Source organism: Emys orbicularis, chromosome 5 (assembly GCF_028017835.1).
Source record: "Emys orbicularis isolate rEmyOrb1 chromosome 5, rEmyOrb1.hap1, whole genome shotgun sequence".
NCBI lineage: Eukaryota > Metazoa > Chordata > Testudines > Emydidae > Emys > Emys orbicularis.
In genome coordinates, this window is record NC_088687.1 from 6120357 (window position 1) to 6146583 (window position 26227).

The window sequence follows — 26227 nt, forward strand, 5'->3', positions numbered from 1 at the left end:
CCAGGTACTGGTGATATATTTCCATTTTGTTTTCAGAAATGAGAAGCATGCGTTATGAGGGCTTAACTAGTTATCTCCCTCTCTCATCTCTCTTCCTTGATTGTGCTTTCTTTCTTTCTCGGACCCAGCTCCTCCTTAGCGCCCAGCAATGCTCCAAGCCAGCCGCTTGCTCTGATAGTGACCAATATAGTAACTCTGCATCTGCTTGGGAGGCCATGGCTTGAAGCCAATCTTAGTTCTGTTCCCTAGATCATCAAACTGCCTTTCTAAAGAAATAAGGAACCTCTACCACCCTGGATCCCATAACCAAGGAATCTGCATGACTTCTATGAATAAAGACACCTTGTGTTTCAAATGTGTTTACTTATACGCAACTTAGGACAGCATTAAATGTAATACATAGCCAAGCCAACATATTCAGTGCAGTATTGCAGCTTTGTTCCTCTCTGCAATAGGCGTAATATCCACGGATAAGAAATGTTTGCTTCCTATGCCTGTCATAGCCTGGGAAGTTTTGGCATACCCATGTGAGATGAATTAGGACAGGCCTGTAGTATTTCTTGTGACTAAGGTGCATGACTCTGTGCGTTGGTTTACTATGAGTTACCTTGTAAGGAGTTAGATCAAAAGAGGGTTGCTAAGGGAGGAAAGATAAAACAATGACACAGATAAGAGTCCTTGAGGAAATAATGGGGAACCTGTTTATTGGGGAATACCCCCTGCCTGTCTCCAGCCAGGCTAAGGACAGTTCATTCTTCCCAAGACTAAGCCTACAATCAAAAGGCACATGCTAAACTGTCGAGGAACCCAGGCCTAGAGAAGGGGTTGAGTGAGTGGCCCAAGGCAGCCCAGGGAGTGTTAGTGAGCGCTGGGAGGGAGAAACAGGTAGCAGCGGCAGTGAGGTGCTCGCAATGTGGTGACGGAGGTGAGTGGTCAGGCTGAAATGTATGAAAGCTGCAAGGAAAGAATAAGGGTCAGGGAAAGGGAAACGCTTTACCCTTTGCTTTGCATGCGTTGTACCTGGGGGTGAATGAATAAATAATGCTTTGTTTCGAAGAAGCTGTTTTTGAGTCTCGTTAACCACCCTCGCTGGTCATAGGTCCCCTGAGCGAAAGGGCGGACCTGTCAAACCGATTTGGGCCTGTTGCATTAGCACAGGTGGGGCTGCATCCCACAGATCCAGTTCCAATGTGGTTGTCCCGCACGGTTCCCGCTAGAGTGAGGTGCGGGAAGCCAGGCCTCGTTACCCGAGGGGTACACTGAAGACAGACTGAAAGGCTTCAAAGGTGCAGTTTGTCCTGTAAGCCTGACAACATGGTTTGTGGGTTTTCTGTACACTTGTTCCTTTGAGGCGACCATTTTCTGTAATCCTATTCATATAAGTCCAGCATTACTAGATGTCTGGAGAGGGGCAGGGCTCGTAATACATGCAAACATTACTACTCAGGGATCTGGTCATCAGACTATACAGTACTGGAAGAGTGTAGTAGACAGTATCCTTTTCCTTTCAAACCTGTGTCTATCATCTACATAATATACATGAACTATATAGCCTCAAGGTGGCTTTAGTTGCTAATGTTGTACCTTTCCAGCCATACTGGTGTGCATTTTATACTTGCTGTCATTCCCCACACAAAATGCAAGAGGTAAAATAGCAAAAGAACAGAATTACTGTATTATTAGATCCCCTCTTTAGATAGGTGGTATTCTTGGATTTCCTCTATAGGAGTCATTAAAGACTTACAGGGGGAAAAATAAGCCCCGTGGGAGAAAAACTGAGAGTTCAAGCTAACCAAAGGAGATAAGGGGAAGAAGGCCTGTTTTACAGAAGAAAAAGGTAAACTAGGTAATAGTTGCATTAATAAATGAGGAGGTGGATGAAATCAATGCAAATTCTAAAATGACTTAATTAACTGCTTTATAAAGTCTATCTGTAAAAAGAAAGCTAAAGAAAAGAGGTTTAGCCAATAGGGAAATGAAGGAAGTGTTTTAAAAATAGTCATTGATAAAAAGCCAGTAACGGAGTACTTGGAAGAATCTGAACATAGGCAGATGAACAGACCTGGAGGAAATTCATCCTATGATGCATTAGGAGTATTTGTTAACAAATGTACAGACCATTAATAATAATCCTTTTCTTGAAAAGTCATGAAGAAGTGGGTGATTTCCAGGTGACTGGTAAAAAAAGAATCAGGGTGCTAACTTTCAGAGAAAAACTACTGATCCTGGCAATTACCATCCCGCAAAGCAAAATTAAATCTTTGGTTAAATAACAGATCAAATATTAACATAAAAATTGGTTAATATCTAAAGGATTACAAAACCATGACCAAAAACCAGCATTCATTTATAAAGAACAAACTGGATTGCTTTTAAAAGTGGAAGGATTAAATTAGAAGATGAAGCAGACACGGTAAATATAATGCAATAGTAGATTTTAGTAAAGCATTTAATATAGTATCTCAGGAAATCTCTCTCACAATTGATTCAAATTGGCTTGTCCAGGAGCATGTCACACGGACTGAAAACTAGTCACATGGGCTGAAAACAAAGCCGCAGGGACCAGTGTTAGAGTCAGTGCTATTTAACTTCTTATTAATGATCTGGGAGAGGTGGCAAACAGTCTAAATTAAATTCACAAATGATGCTAAATTGGGAGGTGTTGGAAACATCAGTGGGGAGTGAAGTAATACAAAAGAACCGAGAGTGGTTAGGAATGTGAGCATGAAATTAAAGAAAATTCCACTTTCAGAAATGCAAGCTAGCATATCTCAGAAAGCGAGACAAATACCGTAGGTGATCAGTGGGAGGGTGAAATATAATTCCAAAAGGAGACCTAGATTCAACTGAACAAGAGTTTGCAATCTGATATGATGTCAACAATGTGTGGTGCAATGCTCACCTAATACGGAGAGGCAACATGTAGCAGAATAAGAAATAAAATCTCTCCAGTCCAGTGGATAGAACACTGGACTTGGACTGAAAACCTGTGTGACTTTGCCCACATTAATTAATTTACTCTGTGCCATCTGGAATTGGGAATAATGCTTCCCTACCTGCCATGGGTATTGTGAGGATAGAATCCATTAAAGACGGGTGGGCTTAGATACTGCAGTAATGAGGGATGGATAAGTACCTTAGATAGATGAAAATTTCATAAGGAAAACACCCGAAATAGCTTAGTTCTGGCTATCCCTTCTCTAGAAACTGGAGGGAGTTCAGAGCAGAGTGACAGAGCAGACAGTCTTCCTGACTGCAAAAAGAACAGGAGTACTTGTGGCACCTTAGAGACTAACACATTTATTAGAGCATAAGCTTTCGTGGGCTAAAACCCACTTCATCGGATGCATGCAGTGGAAAATACAGTAGGAAGATATATATACACAGATATACAATATACAAATACTCACCAGCAACCACACACCACACAACAAAAACACTAACCCAGGAACCTATCCTTGCAACAAAGCCCGTTGCCAACTCTGTCCACATATCTATTCAGGGGATACCATCATAGGATCTAATCACATCAGCCACACTATCAGAGGCTCGTTCACCTGCACATCTACCAATGTGATATATGCCAGCATGTGCCAGCAATGCCCCTCTGCCATGTACATTGGCCAGTCCGGACAGTCTCTACGCAAAAGAATAAATGGACAAAAATCAGACGTCAAGAATTATAACATTAAAAAACCAGTCGGAGAACACTTCAACCTCCCTGGTCACTTCAAAAACAGACTCCAACGAGAAACTGCAGAATTGGAATTAATTTGCAAACTGGACACCATTAAATTAGGCTTGAATAAAGACTGGGAGTGGATGGGTCATTACACAAAGTAAAAACTATTTCCCCATGTTATTTTTCCCCCTACTGTTAATCACGCCTTCTTGTCAGCTGTAGGAAATGGACCATCCTGATTATCACTACAAAAGTTTTTTTTCTCCTGCTGATAATAGCCCACCTTAATTGATTACTCTCGTTACAGTTGGTATGGCAACACCCATTTTTTCATGTTCTCTGTGTATATATATCTTCCTACTGTATTTTCCACTGCATGCATCCGATGAAGTGGGTTCTAGCCCACGAAAGCTTATGCTCAAATAAATGTGTTTGTCTCTAAGGTGCCACAAGTACTCCTCGTTCTTTTTGCTGATACCGACTAACACGGCTACCACTCTGAAACCTGTCTTCCTGACTGAAAACTGATAGATTGGGAAACAGTCTCCCAAGGGAATTCCCACCATTTGAAATATTTAAAGAGACACTATCAAGTTGAAATTTAATTTTTGTTGTCTTTGTTTAACAGTTAAAAGTAGTCTCTAATAACTACACCTGCTCCTACATTTCCTGCCCTTTGTGTGTTTTTTCAATCACATTTTTATGTTGCTCTGTGAAAGACTCACACACACAAAATGGGGAGAAGTTGCCCATTCAGGGATAACAGTGAAACTGCTGGTACATGGAATGATGCCACCTGCCCAGAGTGAACGAAGGGGACAAAAATAGAGAACTGTTTTTGTTTTGCTCCACTCTCTTTCAGCGATACTAAACAGTAATGTCAACCCCAAGCATTCATAAATCATGAGCCAGGCCCTCTAAAACCAAGAGGTTGGCTTTACAAATTATGTGCTTTTTGAAAAAATAATTTGTTTTTTTATTTGCCTCCTGGTTTTTTGTTTTTGTTTTATCCTTAAGACTTTGTTTTTCACCTAGTCTTTGCAACCATGCAGGCTAAAATCTTAAAAAAAAAAATCCTGAGTTTCCCTCATAATCACATGACTCCAGAAGCCAAGGCTTTCCAAAAGTATGCCAAATATTTCAAGCCCTGTGATAGAATCATGGGAATTGGCTACACTAACAGTGGGAGATAAGCATTGTCAGACCGTTTGTATTATTTTTTTAGGTAGATCGTGTTTAACAAGATAGACTAGATAAATTCGTGTTTGTTGTATCTGTAGTTTCTGTGACTGGTCCCTAAAATTGTCGATAGTGTTTTGTACCTTATGAAGCAGCCAATGGAGGAGAGTCTGGAGATGGCCTGTTGTGCCACTTGACAAAATGGATGTGTTTCGGCCCGTCTGATGTTTTTGTACAGTGTTGGCTCTAAAATTCACTGCACAGCCACTGAGTTTATTTTTCATGTGTCAGACCTGAAAACAAACTGCACACGCTATATTCTGTAGCGCGTGTACACGTACACACCCCATTTGTGCACCTGACTGCCTGCAATTCATCATGGCTCTAAAGCCTTCCTCTCATTCACTCTCAGTATTCATTGACATCATAAAGCCCAATTAGGCTTAATGAGTTACATTCTCCCAGCTTCTATCAATGACCATTACTCTTACCGCTACCCTTAAACAAAAGAAGGTTGGTTGGTGTGCCTCCCTCATTTTAATCTCTCCCCCTTTTCCTGTTGCCGTCAATGGGGAGAAGCCCATCAGTGACCTTTGATCCACAATCACTGACTTCATTTCCTGAGCAAGTGAAGCATGCAGCCGCTTTGATGCTCCCTCAGACATTGCTAATGTGGCGGAGGAGAACAGTGACAAATGAGACGAACGGGGAGGGAAGGAGAGGGAAAAAGAAACCCGAATGAAGAGATTAGATACGAAATTGGCAACTTTATCATTCGGTTCCTCTGATGATTGCATTTGATTGCTGCTTACATTTTTACCTGAGAACCAGCTTCAGAAACACCAGATGGTTATAGACAGAATGGGATTTGAAGCGGGCAATGCAAGCTGTTATAATTCTAGGCATGCCGAACTTTTCATCAGCAAAAGAGACATCTTGACCTCTGGTATTCCATCAGTAGCAGAGACTTTACTTTTTGGATTTTTTTTGTTTTTTTTTTTAAATGAGAAATTGGGTTATTTGTGTAAAGAGATTCAGCTATTTTTTGAATTCTCAAAATACTTTGGAAAATGTCTGCCTTACTTTTCAAGCAGTGTTTTGCCTCACACAGCCATGGTTCCCACTAGGGTTGCCAACTGTCTAATCACACAAACCCAAATACCCTTCCCCTGCCCCTTCCCCAAGGCCCCACCCATGCCCCACTCCTTCTCTGAGGCCCCACCCCCCGCTCCCTCCATTCCCGCTCCCTCCAAGGGCTCCGGGCTGAGCCTCGGGCAGGAGGTTGGAGTGCGGGAGGGGATGAGGGGTGTGGGCTCCAGGAGGGAGTTTGGGTGCGGGAGGGGGCTCAGGGCTGGGGCAGGGGGTTGGGGTGCAGAAGGGGTTGTGGGTTCTGGGAGGGTGTTTGGGTGCAGGAGGGGGTTAGGGTGACCAGGTGTCCTGTTTTCGACTGGAACTCCCGGGCAAAAAGGGACCCTGGTGACTCCGGTCAGCACCGCCGACCGGGCCCATTAAAAGTCCGGTCGGCAGTGCTGCGGGTCTAAGGCAGGCTAGTCCCCGGTCTGCAGGAGTGGGATTCCACCCCTGAATGTAAGCAGACCTTTGAGTTAGCTCTGCATGTTGTTTCCTGTCTGAGAATGGGACATCAGTCAACCAGAAATGTAGTAGGTTGTTCTCACCTTGTCACAGCTAGGCAGACTACAATAACAGCATCTTGTCAGAGGTCTGGTGGAGCTGTGAGTGGTCGAACATGCTGTCTGGAGGCTAGGGTATAATTCAAGCAGCCACTCATAATATGAGTGGCTACATTCAGCTCCATGTTCAGAAGCTGAGTGTGGCAGGTGTGATTCCAGACCACAAAGCAGTGTTCAACTGAAGTAAACACCAGAGCCAATACAGATGTAAGGAGGAATGCTCCCCAGGAGGTTCCCAATAATGTTCCTATCAAGGTGATACAGCAAGATACCTTAATGTTCAGGTGTTCCAGGTGAGGCTGGTATGCCAAGCTGTGGTTGAGTTTTACTCCCAAGTATGTGCCAACTGTATGGAATAGCAGTAGCTATCTTTGGACATGGATCAAGATGGTTTAATTGGCAAGAGAATTGATTAGGTAGAAAGTAGTTGTCACATTGAGAATTAGTCTCCATTGCTGGAAGTGGTCAAAGTAGCCGTGGTTCTCTTCAATCCTACGGAAGTTGTTTGCAGTGTCGACAATACTGATGTCAGCATAGCAATACTCTTTGGCCTGCATTTCGGGAAGGTTGTATGTGTATAAATTGAACAAAAGGGGGCGAAACCTGACGCTGGTAGAAGCCCATTGTGGAGTCATAAAAGGTGACTGAATTTTTCCACGACTCACAGGATGACGCTTCAGTCGCTAATCATTCCATGGATGAACCACACCATCAGCCTACAAGAATAATTTGCATCAACTTTGCACTCAGCCCAACATGCCACATGGTGTTGTAGGCTGCTGTCAGAGCAATGAGGACAGCACCAACTTTCTTCCCTGTCTCAGATGTGTTTTCTATCTCTTGAGTCAGACAGAGTACCTGATCTTGGGTGCATCGTCCCCTCCTGAATCCAATCTGATCTTAAGGCAGCTGGGGACTGACTCCCTCATTAATCCACATCAGGATTCGGCTATCTGTCGGTTTATAGGTAACACTGTTTGGAGCCGTCAATAGTTTTCATGGCTCGGGGACAGCTTCAACTTCTGCTCTGCACCAGAGTTTTGCGATGCTGCAATTCTGGGTGCCATGATTCAGAAACCAAAGCAAGCAGCTTTTGGTGATTGGCTCAAAGTGAGAGACGATCTTGTGGATGTTATCTAGACCAGGAGCATCGTTAGGCTGCAGCTGACGTATAGCCAGGTCAAGCTCTTGATCAGTAAAAGGAGCCATCAGGTTTATGTCCATGTTCTCAGCCACCATTTTAACTGCACGGCTGAAAACTGTCTCAACTAGGAGCTCTGCCATGGGCCATCAGATGGGATGCAATTGCATCTGCTGTGACTGCGTGTTCCCTCTCCATCCATTCTCTTAACAGTTTGCCAGGCTTTGGGTCTGAAATACGTGAAGTTCAATTAGGAACTACCCCCCCCCCTCCCCAACCCCTATCTCTCTTGTTTGGTTTGATGTAGAAGGTGAAAAAGGTCTCTATTTATCAAAAACCTCCTATTCATTCTTGGTAGATTTAAATTCCTGGTATAGTCTGGTTGCATCACATGACCATCCATGAATTTATTGTAGATGAAATCCTCAGGGTATAGATTTCTTTGATGTGTCCACAACTTTATCGCAGAAAACTTGGTAGATGGCACTGAGGTTGTTCTGAATATCTGATTTTGAGTCTTCACCCACAAGAGACTCCAAATGAGACTGGATCAGATCCCCCCTTGATTTCAGAAATTTCACCAACATTTCTGGAGGCTATTTGTAGTTGAAATTTGCATCAGGATGAATTTGTCTAGCCTCAAATTCCAGCCATTGGATCTTTTTAAAGCTCTTATAATTTTTACCTCCTCTTCCAGTACTTCCCCAGGATTTGGGTCGGTTGTGATCAAGGATGGCTGATGCTGGGTTTGGGGAAACATATCCAGCATTTTACATTCCATGACAACCGGAGGATGTTGTCCAGTGGTAGAAAAGGCAACATCAGAGAAGAACCTGAGTCCATCCATCTTTTGCTATGGAAAGTGGGTGGTTGCTTAGGATCATAGTCGACCATCAATGTCCACTCCTCTAGCCTTATTCCATCCACACATCATCAGTGAATCTCCAATAGGACTGGTGTGAATTAAAATTGCCACAGTAGACTGAAGGTCCTGAGAAAGTGATGACAGGAATGGGCCAGATGGCAGGTGGAGGTTTGTAGATGTTTATAAAAGAGTTGGGTCCGTCACTTTTATAGCCTGCCGTTCAATGACATCATTAGGACCCGATGGTGAGACTAGAGTGATGGAATGACTCCCTAATGTAGGATGCCATCCTGTGATAGAGGGGAGACACAACAGCAAAGCCAGGGATTGATAGTTAGGTGTCAGCTTTAGAGTGTGTTTCTTGAAGCAAGATGACATGTGCTTCATGTTCTACAGCCAACTAGGGAAGGATACCCCTCTTGGCCACTGAGATTCCAATGCTATTGAGGGCAGCAGCTTGAGAGCCGACCCCAGTGCTAGGGTTTCTGATGCTGGCTATAAAAGGGACCACATTGGAGGATGATTCTTTTCAGCTGTATTTGTCTTTCACTTTTGACAATGAGAACTTGAGCTCCAATTGCGTATTTTATCTACTTTTGTTTTGCGTTTTGCTACTGATGGGGGGGGGGGGGCGCACATGAAGGTAGTAGACTTGCTTGAAGTAAACACCAAATACTGCCAGTGTTACAGTACTTGCCACAAAATTGTAGTACTTGCAATAAAATTGCAAAAGTTGGCAACACTGCATGAGGACTGAACTAACAAAACGATGGCATTATTGAAGATACCAGAAGTAGAAAATGACAGCTTTTTCAACAGACAGAGACGGCGTAGATCTGAAAGGAGAAAACAGTTGAGAACAGCTGATGAATTAACTTTTAACCATATATATATATATACACCGAGAGAGAGAGGACTGTTTTACTCATTTACAAGAAAGGTTGGGTCAGATCTTCAGCTAGTGTAAATCAGCATGACTCTGTTTAGCTCCATGAAGGAACATCAATTTACATCAGATGAAGATCTGGCCTGGTGTAAGCGCGTGGGACTCACCCCTGTGGCGTCTCCTGCTGGTACCTTCTGGGAATTAGCTCTCCAGCCGTCGGAGCGCCCTCTGCAGGCCGGTGTCCCGCTTTCGCCAGGCCCCCATGTCCCTCCCGGACCCGGTGCCCCTTGCACACCGGGGTGCTGCCCCCTGGCAGTACATCCCTCAGTCACTGGGTCTCCCCTCCCCGGGGAACCCCCAGCCCCTATCCCCGCCTCGCCTCAATCGTAGGATACTGCCAGTCACCAACTAGCCCCCTTTCACTGGGGCTGACTGCAGTCTGTATAAGCCAATCATCACAGGCAAGGGGGGTTTGGACCTGCTGCTTCTACCTATAGCGGAGCTGTCCCTCTGCAGCCCAGTACCCTCTAGTGGGCCCTTACTTCGGCCTGCAGTCTGGGGCTCTGCTAGGCTGGAGCTCCCCAGCTCCCTGGCCCTTCCCCAGCACTGCTCCGCCCTCGGTACCTTCCTCAGCTCCCCAGGCAGCCTGGTCCCTCCCTCTCCAAAGGCTAGAGAGAGAGTGTCCCTGCTCCTGGCTGCCCTGACCTTTATAGGGCCAGCTGGGTCTGTTTGGGGCGTGGCCCCAGCGGCAGCTGCTTCCCAATCAGCCCAGCTTTCCCCCTGCCCCAGCCCTCTCCAGGGCTGTTTTAGGCCCTTCCAGGCAGGAGCGGGTGACCACCCCGCTACACCCGGTATGTGGAAGATGAAGGGAATAAAATAGATTACAAGATATGAAAATTCAGAGTGGAATCCTGGCCCGGATTGAAGTGATGGGAGTTTTCCCCCTGACTTCAACTGGGATGGCATATCACCCTTCAAATCTAGCATAGGATCATAGGGTGAAATCCTGGTTATAATGAAATTAATTCCCACACTCCTGTTTACTTCAGTAGGGCCAGAAGGAAACATTGTGATCGTCTAGTCTGTTGTTGTACATAACACAAGCCAAATGACTTCCCTGAACTAATTCCTGTCTCAACTAGAGCATATCTTGTAGAAAAAAACTCCACTCTTGATTTAAAAATTGCTAGTGATAGAGAATCCACCACAATCCTTGATAAGTTCTTTCAGTAATTACCCTCACAGCTAAAACATTGGGCCTTATTTCCACTCTGAATTTGTCTAGCCTCAATTTCCAGCCATTGGATCTTTTAAAAGCTCTTATAAGTTTTAATTCCTCTTCCAGTACTTCCCCGGGATTGGGTCCATGACCTCTGGCACCATAAGTGAGAGCCATACCTCTAAGCCATTAAGGTTTTGATCCTGCAATGGATCTACACCAAACTGGAGGGAGACCAACGAATTAATTTCTATCGCATGACTGAACAGTTATCAGATGGTGACTTCTGTTCACTATTGACATTGAGTGAGATATAAACACGCAACTGAGAAGTGAAAGGCCTCTTAATGTGTTAACAAACATGCATTTGCATGAAGCAAATTTCCCATGATAAAGCACTTAAAAGCAAATGTAGAGTTTATGACATGCCAATAGAATAATATACAATTATTGAAGTGGCTAATAATGCAAATTATCTGAGTCAGTCTCAGTGCATAGCAGTAAATATATGCCGTTCCATGGAGGCACTCTTTTTTTCCATTTAATGTTTTACACCCCTGACGAGATGTTTTCAGTATATTGCTTATACCAGCATGGTGCACTCTCCATATTCTTGGATGTCATTATGAAGAACCCTGAAGACGGTACCAATTCTCCACTGTCTCTGAGGCTCGCTTGAAAACTGCTTGGAGCAACAACAGCAAATGTCAACAGGGAGCCATATTAATTATTTGGAATGTGCCTCATAAGAGGAATCAACTGTTTTTATTACAGCATGAATATTACTTGAAACGGGAAGGTTATTCTAGCTGTTATCATAATCTATGTATCATTAACTTTCCTTGTTTAGAAAAAGAGATTAACAGCCCAGAAAATTGTTATAGTAAATAGATGAATTATAACATGTTTTTATTATAAATAAAAGTTTTTCAATATAAGCAGTTACCTAGTGATCCATTGGAGAAGAATGAAGTCTTTAACAACTAAAGAACTGCATTGTAAGGTTGACTCTTAAACGGCTTTCATTCATGTGAAAGTGACTGTAATTCTGCACACGAAAGTTTACATCTACTGCCTACCAAATGTCAAACCACTATTTGTGGTAATTTACGCCATACTTTCAGTAACAGCTCTTGTAGGCAACAAATGCGAAGCTTGCTATAACCTGGAACTGCTCATTTTCCATTTCGAGTCAGGTTAACAGAATGAATGTTCTTTTCCCCCCTCAAGTTTGAAATACAGAATCTGCAAACGAAACTGGATATGAGTCCCCATAAGAGAATGAAATGCAAAATTCATGATGAAACTGCAACTAGCCTTCTCTAAAACAGGTCATATTGGATCCCAGAAGAAACATAGTGATGAGCAAGCATGTGGAGCCTTCGGTATGAGTGGCAATGGGAGATATGGCTAAATTTAAACACACAATAAATAATATCTGTTTGGAGGAAGCAATTTTTTTTTTTACATACATACTGAGAGGTGAAATATCCTCCATAAGGTTAATCTTCAACATTAATTTCTATGTGCAAGAAAAATACCTGATAAAGTAGAATGTGTTTGAACCTGTTGTTGGTCATGTTTTAAGTGTGTGGTGTGACATGTGTGTTAAACTAAAATCCTTACAGATCTGAATGTGAAACAGTAGACACTGAAACCCTTGATTTGTCCACAGGGCAGGCACACCACGGGCAGGTTTCCTACATTGCTCCACCAATTCATCTTGATTCGGACCCGGAGAGACCGCCTTCGAAGGGTGAGTCCGTGACGCAATCTGTGTCTGTGGGCCTGGTCAGATAGCCATAGGCATGAATGTATTTTATTGGTTTGTGCAGAAGAGCCTCCATGAAGAGAGTTACGGTGTGCCATCCGGGGCACGCATTAGGGCAAATTAATTCCATTGACTTAAATAGAGTTACACCAGCCATAGATTTGGCTCATGCTCTCCATTCCTTGTGTAGAATTGAGATTACTGTATTATCCCAGGGCCATTTAGTTCTCCCACGCAGTACTATATGCATTTGTGTTGGAGAACTGTCACCCTTAATCCTCGCGCAATGCTCCCTCGTTCCCTGATTCCACTGCATAGCCAGTTTTGGTGGGGACTCTTTCTGCACTCTGATGCGGGTAGAGGTGGTAGAGGAACAGGGGGAGCGGATGGATCTGCAGCTACTCAAGGGTGGTGAGGCTGCACCAATGATATGGAGTGACTTCATTTCACAGCTTGATTTCTCCCCCCATCTCATCAACTCCTGCAAAGTACAGTACGTTTTTGGCCTTGGCTTGGAAAAGCAGATTTGCCCCTAAAAGATGTACTCAGATTGTTTACAGAGTTCTTAGATCTTTTCTGTGCTTGTTTTGACTCCGTCTGTATGTGTTCAGGTATGTCAGCTCTAAGATACCGAGTCAACTGTATTTGGCTGCATCATAGTAAGATCTATAAGTTAAAACCAAAGATGGATATGGAGAAATCTCTTGCTCACCCAGGGGAATGCATAGGAATATTTACTTTAAAAACAGGGTGGTCCTTTTGGGGGCAGGGGAGTAACATTTCATCAGGGAGCGAGTGATGATGATCTATAGATGAAAGGAGAAACTAAAGACACAATAATTGCCACCTAGAAAATTGTTTAGGAACCCCTTTAAATACATTTAAGTAGTTAAAAAAATTCATGGAGATGAATTTCCGTATAGGCAGCTTATTCCATAACTACCTACTGCAATATAATTGAGACAAGACATGGCACTCAGTGGACCTCGGGTCTGATCCAGTATGGGAATTCCTGTCCTCCTCCTGTTACATAACTATACAACGTGTGCAATTTCACATGCAGACGTGTTTCTCTGAGTGCACCATATTTAAAACGCAACATGCAAGTGCAAGGTTGAGTACACTAATATGTGACACCATGTGGGTAGGACCTGTTCCTAAATTGCCTCAGCCAGTGCACTCCATTAGCACAGAGGGCATGCTAGATATTCAAAGGGATGGTTCAGCAGAAAGACACAAATGGCAGGCGGTTGCTGTGTCTCTACACTGACTCAGCTCGTTGATTACTATCACATCAGGACTTTCTTCTTCCCCCATCAGATTGTTCTTATCTGTTGCTAAACAGTGTTTTTGGTGATTTAAAAACATGAGGGCAAATCAGTCCCTGCCCCCAAAAGCTCACACTCTAAGGCTGTGATCCTGCAACTAACGCAGCACTGGTGGACCCCTGGGCCCATGTGGTGCCCTGTTGTCGTCAGGTTCTGTGGGAGCTCAGTAAAGTCATAGGGCAGATTTGGATACCTGTACCCCAGCTGATTAGCATCTTACTGTGTGAGTAGTCCCATCAGTGCTACTCAGTGTGAGTTAGTACATCAGAATCTGACTCTGAAAGGCTTCTTTTGCCTTACCCATCCATTGCCCCCAGTGTTCGGAGGTTGAGAAAGTCTCAGCATGTGCATGGGCACTGAAACATATCCTGCTCCCCAAAGTTACCCCTGAACTTTGCAGCCTAAATTCAAGCATATTCTGTGTGCAGTGCTGGCCCCATTGAAATCCATGGAAATTTTGCCATTCATATCAATGGGGTCAGGATTTCACCCTCAAAATGTAAGGCCTCTGCTGTCTTTCACTGTGAATGCGAGTGCATGTGTATGCAGTGCAGCAGTAAAGATCACAAACAATTGAATGAGTCTGACTATATATGTAAGCAGTTTCTTTGTTTTTGCTTCTTGGAGAACGCAGTTGCATTCCCAATGGGTGGGACACGATGGTCAGAGGCCTGTTCTCCATCTCTCGCCAAAAATGATTGTTCTCATGGAAGAAAGTGGACTGCTTCCAAAACAGGTGATGCTGATCATCCAAAATCCCATAAGGCTTTAAACCCCTGGTTCAATCTCTTCCCCATCGGAGTTCGCCTTTAGTCCAGACAGTCTTTTATAGTCTAGATCTTCAGCTGTTTCTCCACTGCCTCCAAACAGTGCTTGGAACTTTTAAGATTTCTCAAAATCATTTTGTCAACTATGTGCCCTGTTTTAACAGAGGACTCCAGCAAGGCAGATGGTGTCTCAGGCTGGGCGACCAAAACACCCAGCCTCTCATAACTTTTTCTGATATTAGCTGTGGTGATTCAGAACTTATATAGACTAGCTCCACTTAAATCATCCCCATGGCTTGCTGCAGAAGATCAAGGGGGACTGGGTCAGCAGCAGCCAAAGATGGTGCTGTCATGGGCTTAGCCACTGATGCAACAGCCCCGGGCCTATAATAGTCCTCTGCAATTTGCTTTCAGGAGGGCATAACTCATCCCCTAGGCCAGGTCCAGAATGACACATCCACATGCTGACGAGAGTCAGATGAGCTGGAGAGACTGGTGAGAGCAGGAAGTGGCGCGCACCCAGCACACTGCTGGCATTATGCCTCCCTGGCATGGCCTCTCTAGAGCCCCAGTGAAAAGGTTTTCAAGCAGTACTTGTTCAAAGAGCTGTGGTACATTATGTACTTGTATGGCACTTCCCATAGACTTGCCCAGTAACTCTGATCGCACAGGTGATTAACATCGGTGGGATTCAGTGGGGATCATTGCCCCTTGTGTTGTGCCGTCCAGCGCAGGGGTCCGTGAGGCTCCCCTGTATCATTCTGTTATTGGGAGGGGGCTCAGAAACCCGGGTGATGTGCACACTGTAGGAAGCTAGGCAGATGGGAATGAGGCTCTTCCCCCCCTGAAGAAGAGTCTGTGGTTCTGCCCTCAATCACCATTGTTGGGGTTCCCCCGAGACCTCTTCCACGCCGTTCCCCAAGATCTCGGTTTGGCTCCAGTCTCATGACTCAAGTTCCTTTATTTGGCAGAGAGCAAAGCTACGGTGAGTTGATCAGACTCAAGCGTAGGGGGCGGATACTGGGTATCCTACACATCCAAAGTTACCCAGCACGTCTCTTCCTTTTTATACATTTACACATCACATTGTATTTACTATACCTTGTGTCACATGCTTTGGGGTTGGCTTGGGCACTTAGTAGGAACCAATCCCTGTGCAGCATGCTCTGCCCATGCACTGTCCAGGTATGACTTACTCTTTATCTAATCTTACATTTCAGGCTTATCTTATCCACTATTATCTTGTCCATTGTCAATGGTTCACTGGGGGTCCCCCCTTCTCTGAACTAGTGCAGACATGCTGTTCCCAGCCTGCTGATCCATTTACTTCTCTCATCCTGTCTCCCAAGCAACGAGGCCTCACCCATGTCCAGTTACTCATGTCAAGTCAGGCCTACATTGCACTGCTTTAGTTTTTCTTTTCTATATTAGCATATATTTCATTTGCATCATATTCCTGTCCTTCTGTGCTTTCTTTTAATAAGTTCGCTACTGAGCAACACATTCCCAAGGCCACAGTAGTAATCATTTGAATCACTGTTAATCCTAGGCTCAAAGTACAAAATAGGGTGCAAGTTTACCTCTTCTGCTATAGTCCACCAGGGTGTAATCTCACATGATAAACTTGCTCTGCCTTAAAACATACTGTAATTTTAATTTTGCTTTTATTTTAATCACATTATTAAAAAAAACCTGGTACAAAATATAAAATCTTTTCATTTATCACCGCAGAAAATTCAGGTGTGGAACAGAACATAGGCCAATTACAATAACATTTGCTGGGTCCCTACCAGAAGTGGTCCTCTTCGGCCACCGCATAATACAGTAACTCCTCTCTTAAAGTCGTCCTGGTTAACGTTGTTGCCTTGTTACGTTGCTGATCAATTAAGGAACATGCTAGTTTAAAGTTGTGCAATGCTCCCTTCTAACGTCGTTGGGCAGCTGCCTGCTTTGTGCACTGCTTGCAGGAAGAGCAGCCCGTTGCAGCTAGCTGGTGGGGGCTTGGAACCAGGGTGGACCGGCAGCCCCCCCATCAGCTCCCCGCTCCCCTATGTTCCCTGTGCTGCAGCCGCCCAGCAGGTTATCAATTGCCGGCAGTTCAGCTGTCCCTCTCCCCACTGCTCTGTGCTGCTCCTGCCCTCTGCCCTGGAGCTGCTCCCCGAGACTCCTGCTTGCTGTGCAGGGGAGGAAGGGGGGTGCTAATGTCAGGGTGTCCCCCTCCCCCCTGCTCCTGCACCCCGCTTACCCCTTCTCCATATAGAGCAGGGAGGGGACAGGGATGGAGAGAGACATAGAGAGCTTGGGGCAGCAGCTGCTGTCTCAACTTCCTGATCCACTTAAAAAGACAATGCACTTAAGAGTGGGTCAGCTTACTTAAAGGGGCAGTGTGCATCTTTCTCTCTCTCTCCCACACACAAGGTGTGTGTCTGTCTCTGTCTGCTATGCTGTCTCCCCTCCCTCGTGTTCATGCTGCCTTGTGTGAGAGGCTACATTAACAACGTATTAACCCTTGAGGGAACAGCCGAGTGCTAGTTCATCATTTAGCAGTAAGGCATTCCCTGGGAAATATCCCTCCCTCTTCCACCCTCTAACTTCACCACCTCAACCAAGCTTCTCAACCATCATAGCTGTGAACAGTATTAAATTGTTTGTTTAAAATGTATACTGTGTGTATATCTAGATAATATATATAAAAGCAGCAAAGAGTCCTGTGGCACCTTATATAGACTAACAGACGTATTGGAGCATGAGCTTTCGTGGGTGAATACTTGCATCCGACGAAGTGGCTATTCACCCACGAAAGCTCATGCTCCAATACGTCTGTTAGTCTATAAGGTGCCACAGGACTCTTTGCTGCTTTTACAGATCCAGACTAACACGGCTACCCCTCTGATACTATATAATATATAATTTTTTGTCGGTGAAAAAAATTTCCCTGGAACCTAAGCCCCCCATTTACATTAATTCTTATGGGGAAATTGGATTTGTTTAACATCGTTTCACTTAAAGTCACATTTGTCAGGAACAGAACTACAACGCTAAGCGAGGAGTTACTGTAATGGGTAGCGGCAGCTTAGGCTTTGAGATGATTCATAGAATCATAAGTTTTAAGGCCAGAAGGGACCACTGTGGTCATCTAATCTGACCTCCTGTGTACCACAGGCCAGAGAACTGCTCTGACTTACTGATAAAAAGGACTGGGTATTTTCACTATCACTTCCCCCTCGTCGTCTCCTCTTCCTCCTGCTCCCACCACACCATGTTTCTTTGACACTGTTCTTCCTTTTGGCCTTTGCTGCCTTTGCCTCCTGCTTCTGTTTTGACTGCCTTAATTTCACCTTCATGTTACCTCCGCACTTAATTAACCACTGGGCACAGGTTGCTATTGCATTTAACTGCAGTAGGAAGAGCATTGTTGTCCACCTTGCAGTTTTAACTTTAATCACGCTAATACTAAAGAAAGTTGGGCTACAAAAATAAAAGCCTTCTGTTTTTGCATATGTCAGCAAAAATAAATCGAACGTTTTGAATGCTGTTGCTGCTGTGATTATATTCAGTTGCAACTTTCAGCTGACAGATTTATTTGTAACTATCTTTTTTTTTTTTATCACTGGTGACGTTTACCTATATTATTGATGTATGCAATGCATTTTTCCAACCCTTCACTTTACTGAATAGAGTGTAAACTCCAGTAGTTTACTAGCACATTAGTGTCACCATTCATTACAAGGTAATTACCTCGAGCCACCGCTCTATATAGAAACATAGTAATGGCACTGTAAATCATTTAATAAAAATAAGGTCCTAGATCAGCATTCACTTTTAAAGTTATTTCTCCTTCCCCACTCCCCATTACTTAGAAAATATGGTATATGAAACACCCATAACCATTATTTTTACATCTACCTTTAGTAAAACAAACGGGACTATGTTGCAGTAATTTTTATGTAATTATTTATATTTGTTCATATGCAAATTAATTCCAGAGGTAGCTGAAGCAGTTTTCTCTATAGCTGAGTCCTAGAATGGCTGGAAATCAGTGCATTGCTCTATTGCTTCAGATGCAGTGTTCCAACAACTATGGCTTTGTCTTATTCTTTATGCATGGTCCTGAACTTGTTAACTGTCTGGACTGAGGGCTCATGCATAAAGATAAGGGAAACTCTATTTACTCTTTTGAGTTTTAGTTCCTGTCCTCGATAGATAGCTATTAGCCTTTCATATTTAAGGAGCCTCTTTCATTCGCTCAGACAGTTCCTTCGTTCTAAGCATTAAATGTTAATCACTAATTTGTGACATCAAACCCTTTCTGGATCCCCAGGTTGTGATCTCATAAACTAAGGATTATAACCTACATTACAAAAATGGTTTGCTTGTTTCTGACGACAGTAAAGAAGTTCAAAGATAACTGGGACTCTAGTGTCCTGGCTTCAAAGGAAGCTTTACAGAATTAACGTATATAGCAATAACTGAAATATAGTGTTTGGACTGAAATTACTCCAGGCACTAAAATACAATGAATGAATTGAATTAAACTCACTGAATCCACATACTAAAGCTATTTATAAAGTTTTATAGAAGCAGATTTTGCTCTATCCGTGGAATTATTTTAAGCATAAAATATATCCCTGGCTTTAAAGCTAGGCAGACAAAGGCAATAACCTACGTTGCTGAGATACTGTTCTGCAAAATGTTCCTTCAGGTGAAGCCTGTGGGGAAATGGGTGGCTCAGGGGGATTGTTAAAGTTGAACTGAAATTGTTTCAAAACATATTAATACACAAGTCAAACTTATTTAAGAGCCCCGGATTTACAAATGAATAATAGGTAAGTTAAATAGAGGGGACATCCTGTGGGCTTGCCCTCTTTCTATGAAGATTTCTCCAGGCAGCCGTCCAGTTTAGACCTCCAGTCAGATCCTTGGTCTCTTCTTTGAACCTTAATCTGTTTCTTTAAAAGTGGAAGACATAATGGAGTTTATAGACCTGCAAAGTACGGGGGGAGGGGCAAACCAAGGTCGAAGGGCCTTGCCTCATAGCAGATGATGACCCTGGACATATGCACTTTTGGTCACAAGATGCTAAGAGATTCACTCCCCCTGTCACTCTGGTGTCTCCTCTATCCCCACTCCATATTTCATTGCCCTGTGGTTAGAACCCCACAGGCTTTATTGTTGGCAGCCAGGTCACAGCCATGTTTCCCACTTTTTTTTCATTTTCCGTGATTGAGCTGCACCACAATAGCTGCCCCCTTGGGAGAGAATGCTCTTTGTTCTTTAGACTATTCTTTTGTTTCTCTCTGGGGCCCTTCCTTTATCTTTCCTCCAGCCTCCCTTTAGTTAGTTATGGCCATAGCTTACTGACTGCCTCCTCTTAGCCATGTTATTTTCCTGGGAGGAGAGGTTAGGTAGGGGACTAACCAGTTCCTGTTAAGCTATGTCATCAACTTACAGAAACTCATCCAGTGAGGTGGGTTCTTGGGAGCTGAGAGCACAAATGTTTCCTCAATGATCGTTCAGTTCAGTTCAGTTCAGTGAGGCTTTATTGGTGTGGCAAGCCTGACAAACTGATGGGGGGAAAAGTCAGACCCCCCAGGTATCTGTAAGAGGAGAGCTAGGTCTTGCCCACAGTAAGGCCATGCACTGTGTGAGAAAGTGGGACCCTGCATCCATTTGTCAGTACTGTCCATTCCCGTGCTGGTTCCAGCTTGCTATGTAGTGCTGGACCATTTCTGCCATCTCTCTCCATCTCCCAGAATGAGGCACATTTTTTCCTCTTTGCTGTTTGATGGGAAGCCTTTCACTTCCAGTGAGGAAGGCCAGCTTTGTAGTTGGTATGAGCATAGTGAGATGATGGGGAAAATCTTCACAAGTCAGAAGTTTGGTCCATGTCACAGTAACACATTCACTTAACGATGAGGGTGATTTATCATTCAAGACCTGAGATCAGTCCAGGGATGGTGCACAATAATAAACAGTGATGACAATCAGTGTTGTACACTATGACTGAGAGATTTGGTTTCCAGTCCCCATCAAAATTAATGGGAGTTGGTCATCGAAACGGCTTGGACAGCTTTGAAAATCTCAGTGCACATGCATGTTGGGGCACAATGTTACAATTATTGATAACCCTTTAAGGTACCAACATATAATATTGTGAGTTGGTGGCTCCAAACACAATCCACACCAGACGTAACACGAGCCTGATTTATGCACAAAAGGAGCTCTCAATGAAGCACCACAAAATCCAAGCCTAAGCCTTCTCACCAAGCTTGGATGCTTCTAGGGTTCCTCTTTCATGATGCCCAGCCCACTTCCAAGGAGCTCTCTCTCTCTCTTGACTCGCTCCCTTATAGCTGAATGGGATAATGAGAAACCTAAACCCAGCAAAAGTTATTTAGCATTTTCCAGTGGGAATACCCCTTGTGGCTTTCAGGCAAACACTGCATGATCCGCATACCTAACAAATATTGCATACGTTAAATGCTAGGTGGTTATTCACAATAATGATGTCATATGTAAGGGGACTGTTGCCCCCTTACTAACATTCAGTGGGGGTGTTTTGATTGGCTTGCTCCCAGTACTAAAAGGGGAAGAAGGGTCGATGGCAAATCAGGAGCCTGAGACTGACAGTCCCCAGGAACAATGGGGAGAGGCCAATGCTCCAGATCAGCCTGATTGACAGGCTAATCAGAGGGTCAGGAGGCGAGGGAGGCCCCGTCCTCCGTGTGAGCTGGAATTGCCTGGGTCAGACTGAGTGGGGCCGAGCTAAGGAGAAAGCAGGGGCCCAAGCTGAGCTGGAGAGCAGAACCGTGCCAGATCCAGAGGGGCCAGAGGCGCAGCCACAAAGCCAGAGCACAGCCAGGAGAGAGCAGGGGCCTGAGCTAAGTTGCTGGGAGCAGAGCTGCAGCCCCAAAGCCAGAGCACAGCCAGGAGAGAGAAGGGGCCTGAGCTAAGTTGCTGGGAGCGGAGCTGCAGCCCCAAAGCAGAGTCACAAAAGCAGCCTGCAGAGCAGACCTGCCCTGGGAGGAGAGCTGCAGCAACCTGAGCCAGAGGGGCCAGAGAAGCAGCCCAGGGAGCTGGAGGCAGAGCAGCAGCAGCAGCCGTGCTGAGGCAGAGTGGAGCTGGAGCTGGGGCTGGAGCAGTCCGGAGCTGGGTGCGGTGAGCAGCTGGGGAGAGTGAGGGGGACCCTGGCAGTGGGCCCAGCACAGGGAGATACCTCAGCCAAGAGGCCTTGCAGGCCAGACTTGGAGGGGGATCGTAACCCTGACAGGGCGGGGGCGACGCTGGGAAGAAGGGTCCTGCCACCTAGAGCCTGAGAGCGTGTGGCCACCGCCAGAGCAAGTGTCCAACCCACAGCGTCTCTGCAGCACAGCCAGGGCCTGAGAAGGAGGCCCGGGACCTACAAGGAACAGACTGTGAACTGCCCTGACGTTCCAGAGACACTGCTTGTGATATTCCCTGCCTCAGAGCAGGGTGATGGGTTTTCCTTTAACCTTTTCCATTTTTCCTTATTCTTTTTTAAAAGTAATTGTTAATTAAACAACTTGTATTTGCTTTAAATTGTATAAGATGATCAGTGGGTCAGGGAGGTGCCCAGTGCAAAGAGAGTACCCCGGAGTGGGGACACCCTAGCCCCTGTCCTAGGTGACCACAGCAGGGTTGGGGGTCAAGCCCCCCAGGAATCCTGGGCCCAGCCTTGTCGGGGTTTACGAAGACTCTGCCAGACAGGAGAGTGGAAGGGGAGTCCTCAAGGGCAGGGAGGCCTCTGGGTAAAGGAAGTGGGAGCGAGGACTCGGATCCTTTCGCTAGCCCACTTCACCGGGGTAGTGCAGAAGCCAGGAAAGTTCCCCACAATAGCGGGACCATTCCCCCGCTTACACATAGATGGATTAATGGTATATAATAGCATTGCTTCTATAACCAAGTTCCCTTCAGCCCAATGTTTTTAACAATTACTGAGACCTGAATTAGTGAAAATACCCCTCCACACATTTCGGAAATTACATATGGTCAATTTTCATGTTACTTCCTGAACTGGTTAGAGCTTTTAATATATACAGCAGAACCTCAGAATTACTAACATCTCCGGAATGGAAGTTGTTTGTAACTCTGAAATGTTCATAATTCTGATCAAAACGCTATGGCTGTTTTTTCAAAAGTTTACAGCTTAACACTGACTTAATACAGCTTTGAGACTTTACCATGCAGAAGAAAAATGCTGCTTTTAACCATCTTAATTTAAGTGAAACAAGCACAGGAACAGTTTCCTTACTTTGTAAATATTTTTGTTTAAATTTTCCATGTTGTTATTTTAGTAGTTTACATTTAACACAGTGCTGTTGCCTGATAGCGTACTTCCAGTTCCCAAAGAGGTGTGGGGTTGACCGGTCAGTTGGTAACTCTGGGGTTCTACTGTAGTTTGTTATTGTTTCTGGTGGTGGTGATGGTTGTCACCCACAATCAGACCCAGCTCTTCAAAATAGCTTAGCAGGTTGGGAGCTGAGTTCTTCTGAAAATGTGGTCATAAGTGGTACACGGGGTGCTGCCGGGTGCTGAGCCTTTTGAAAACTCCGATCCTGGTGTAAGTGCCTAAATGGGAGGGGAACTCTTGTGAAAAATCTGTCTCCAAGTGTGGATGCTGAGCACTTGAAAATCTAGTCCTGAGCTTTTATGAACATCTGGCTGCATGAGCCAGATTCTGCCCTGGTTGACACCCTACAAGCCCACACTGAAACCAGTAAGGTGGATGGATGGCAGGGCTGAGTTTGGCCCATACCAGAATGTTTTATTTATTTTAAAAAATAAGCATAGCAAGTGAATATTAGGGACTTGGACTTGTTAAAACAAATCTCCGGGAAGCTTTTCAGGAAGCCTGCAGTGTTTCAGTTTGTTTTAATGAATGCAGCCCAGTCTACACCCTGTAACTACTGATAGTCACAAACTGTTAGTTGCGTGCCTTTCACTTTTTTTAAAAAATGCTGTTGAACTGTTGCACTTACTTCCTTCGAATATGTGTTTCCATTTGAGAGGGGCACCGCAGGGCATTGCTGTTTATTTATAAGATAACAGTGTTCTCTCCAGCAGAAAGCACAAGCTAACAGACTTTCTCAAGCAGGCGCGCTAAATCCAGCCTGCAGATGGAAAGTGGTGTAACCCTGTGTTTACACTTGAAAATATTGATGGAAGTAAGAAAAACATCATTTCACTTTGAGATTTTAACTCCTTTTAAACAGCATATTTTCCTATTGTCCTTACTGCTTAAAAAGGGATTTTTTAAATATATTTACACCAATTAATCTTTGCATTGTAAGGGAGTTGTCCCTCGGAGATCAGCATGTGGCCTAATTTTAAGATCCCTAGAAATGTTATTCTTTATAATTTGCCTTGAGCTATAATATTATGTGCTAAGCTTAAAACAGACATAGACTTCTACCCCAGAGATTTTCTTTTCTAGAGTGCTTCATTTTACACTTTGCACTGTGACATCATTGGTGGAACTTTTCATTCTCCCACCTGACACTGGCAACAGCTGGAGATTGGAACAATGACATACACTCAAGCAGCACTAATCTAAAGTGAATGTCCTATTAAAAACCCAAACAAACAAACAAACAAACAAAAATCTGTTAACTAATTCATTGTGGAAGAAGAATGCCATTCTATATACAACATGAGCCCCTTCTCAAACAATCCTATCACACCCCCCACCCCCCAGACTAATTTTTTGGCCAAACTTTCTTCTGGAATATTTATAGGGCAAATAACTGTTTTAAATGAGCAGATGGGGGAGGCAGAAGTCAAGCTGTTAAATTAATAAACATGTGTGGTACTTCATCAGTAAAGGAGTCCATTTTGGCATTTTTTCCAGATGATTTGTATGGCCTATCACCATTGCACCTGGTGCAGGGACAATAAATGGGCACTTAATAACCAAACAACGTGCAAACTCCTTCCATTATAACTTCATTATGTCAGAAATAATCATCTATAACTAGATGTCAAATACATAATTTATGTCTGGCTCCCTTGTGGAATAGTGGCCACATGAATGAATGGCCCCATTAATGGGAAGGAGCTTTTACTGTAACTTTCTCTCTCCTGGTACCTGGTCCATTTTGTCATCTGGTATTAATTCTGAACCGATTCAGTGCTGCAAAAAAGGCCTGTTATATTTATATTTGTGTAATCAGAGAAGAGGGCACATAAATCATACATGAGATCAAATTTCAGGTCCAATGACTTCCATGGTGCACATCTGTTTTAAAAAGAATAGTACAGGTCTGTGGTAATTTTATGGAGATGCATAAATGGCCCTCCTTGTACCCTTTTTTGAGACATTAAAAGGGTTCCTGGCTTAGAATGTTAGTGAACACTTCCTCTGGGAGACTTCTGATGTGATCAAAGAAGAGCTTAGCTACTGGAAAGGCTTCATCTGTCACAGCGGCCATTTTAATCATCAGCCGCATTTTGCTTCTTTGCTTCTGTTATGTCAGGCTACACCTACTGGTAGGGGTGTCCAGTGACATGGGTGTTGACGTATGTTGTCAACACTGGAAAAATTAAGGGCTTTTTGTTGTTGTTCATTTAAAAGATCCCTTTGAATGTACATGCAAGCACCGTTGGTAGGAGTTTAAGGGCCTGGTTTTGCAAGCCCGGCTTGTGTTAAGTATTATGTATTCACATGGGTGGGTAGCTCCAGTGGTTTCCCTCCTGTCAGCCTCCCACAAGGGACTGTGTTCCTGCCATGTTGTAGGTTGTGAAGTGTTTAGGAGGCAAGTTGCTGTGGACCCTACATTTATTTCAGGGTTAAATGGGAGCTGTTGGATGCTGAACTCTTCTGAAATCTGACCAGTACAGTAGTGATGTGAGTGTTGTTTGGCAAAGGTCTGGAAGTGCAGGTTGAGTCAATGGGCCATGAATACGCTGTGCTGTCAGAGGAGAAGCTGTCACGTGTCTTGAGTATTTTTAGAACCCACATGCACTATCTATTCTAATCAGAGTCCCTACACTCCAGAATTGCAGTCTTTCTTTCTGCTGCGCTGTTTCAGCATCACCTGGGAGAGGAGGCCACTCCCTGGGAGCTGTGCTGCTTTAAAAAATGCAATAGCCGATACAGTCCAATGTCGGACAGTCATCCTGGCAGCAGCAGGTAGGGAAGGGAGGGTGATAGGAAAAAGAGGAATTTGGCATGAAAGCATTCTAACACCTCTGCAGGTATCTGAGATCGGTGGTGAGAAGGCATGTGTTCTGTTTCCTTCTTGCCAGTTGAACTGAAGTGCTGAATTCCCTCCAGTTACTTGTGCCACTGTTCCACTGGTCTGTTGAATTAGCATCACAAGCAGCAGTCTTCTTCTCAGTGAGACGGGGAAGAGAGGTGGAGAAAGGCTCTGCAGAGTGGCAGACATTCAGCAGTGGTGCTAAGAGAAACTTTTGTGTTAGTGAAACGGTCTAGGCCTCATCCTGCTGCCCTTACTGAAGACATCTTTTGGCAAAATTCTTTGAAATCAATGGCAGTTTTGCCTGAGTATGTCTGGAGCAAGGACTGCAGGATTTGGGCCTTTGGAGACCACAGAGTGCAGGAGAAGAAAGGAGACAGGAGATGAGGGTAGAGAAAAGAAAGGAGAAAGAGAGATGAGTAAATAAGTCACTCATTACTCACTTCTGTCCCCATCCCTCTTCTGCTGTTCCTCCTTTCATT

General features: G+C 44.3%; 1 protein-coding gene across 17 annotated transcripts in view; it reads left to right on the plus strand.

Moving 5' to 3' along the window:
- ADGRL3 (adhesion G protein-coupled receptor L3) overlaps nucleotides 1-26227 on the plus strand; it is a 452742-nt gene that overhangs the window by 207353 nt on the left and 219162 nt on the right. For all 17 annotated transcript variants that reach the window (XM_065405560.1, XM_065405559.1, XM_065405564.1 and 14 more), the window contains one exon: nucleotides 12339-12419. In XM_065405560.1, coding sequence (XP_065261632.1) covers nucleotides 12339-12419 — 81 coding nt within the window. The remainder of the gene's footprint in view (nucleotides 1-12338; nucleotides 12420-26227) is intronic.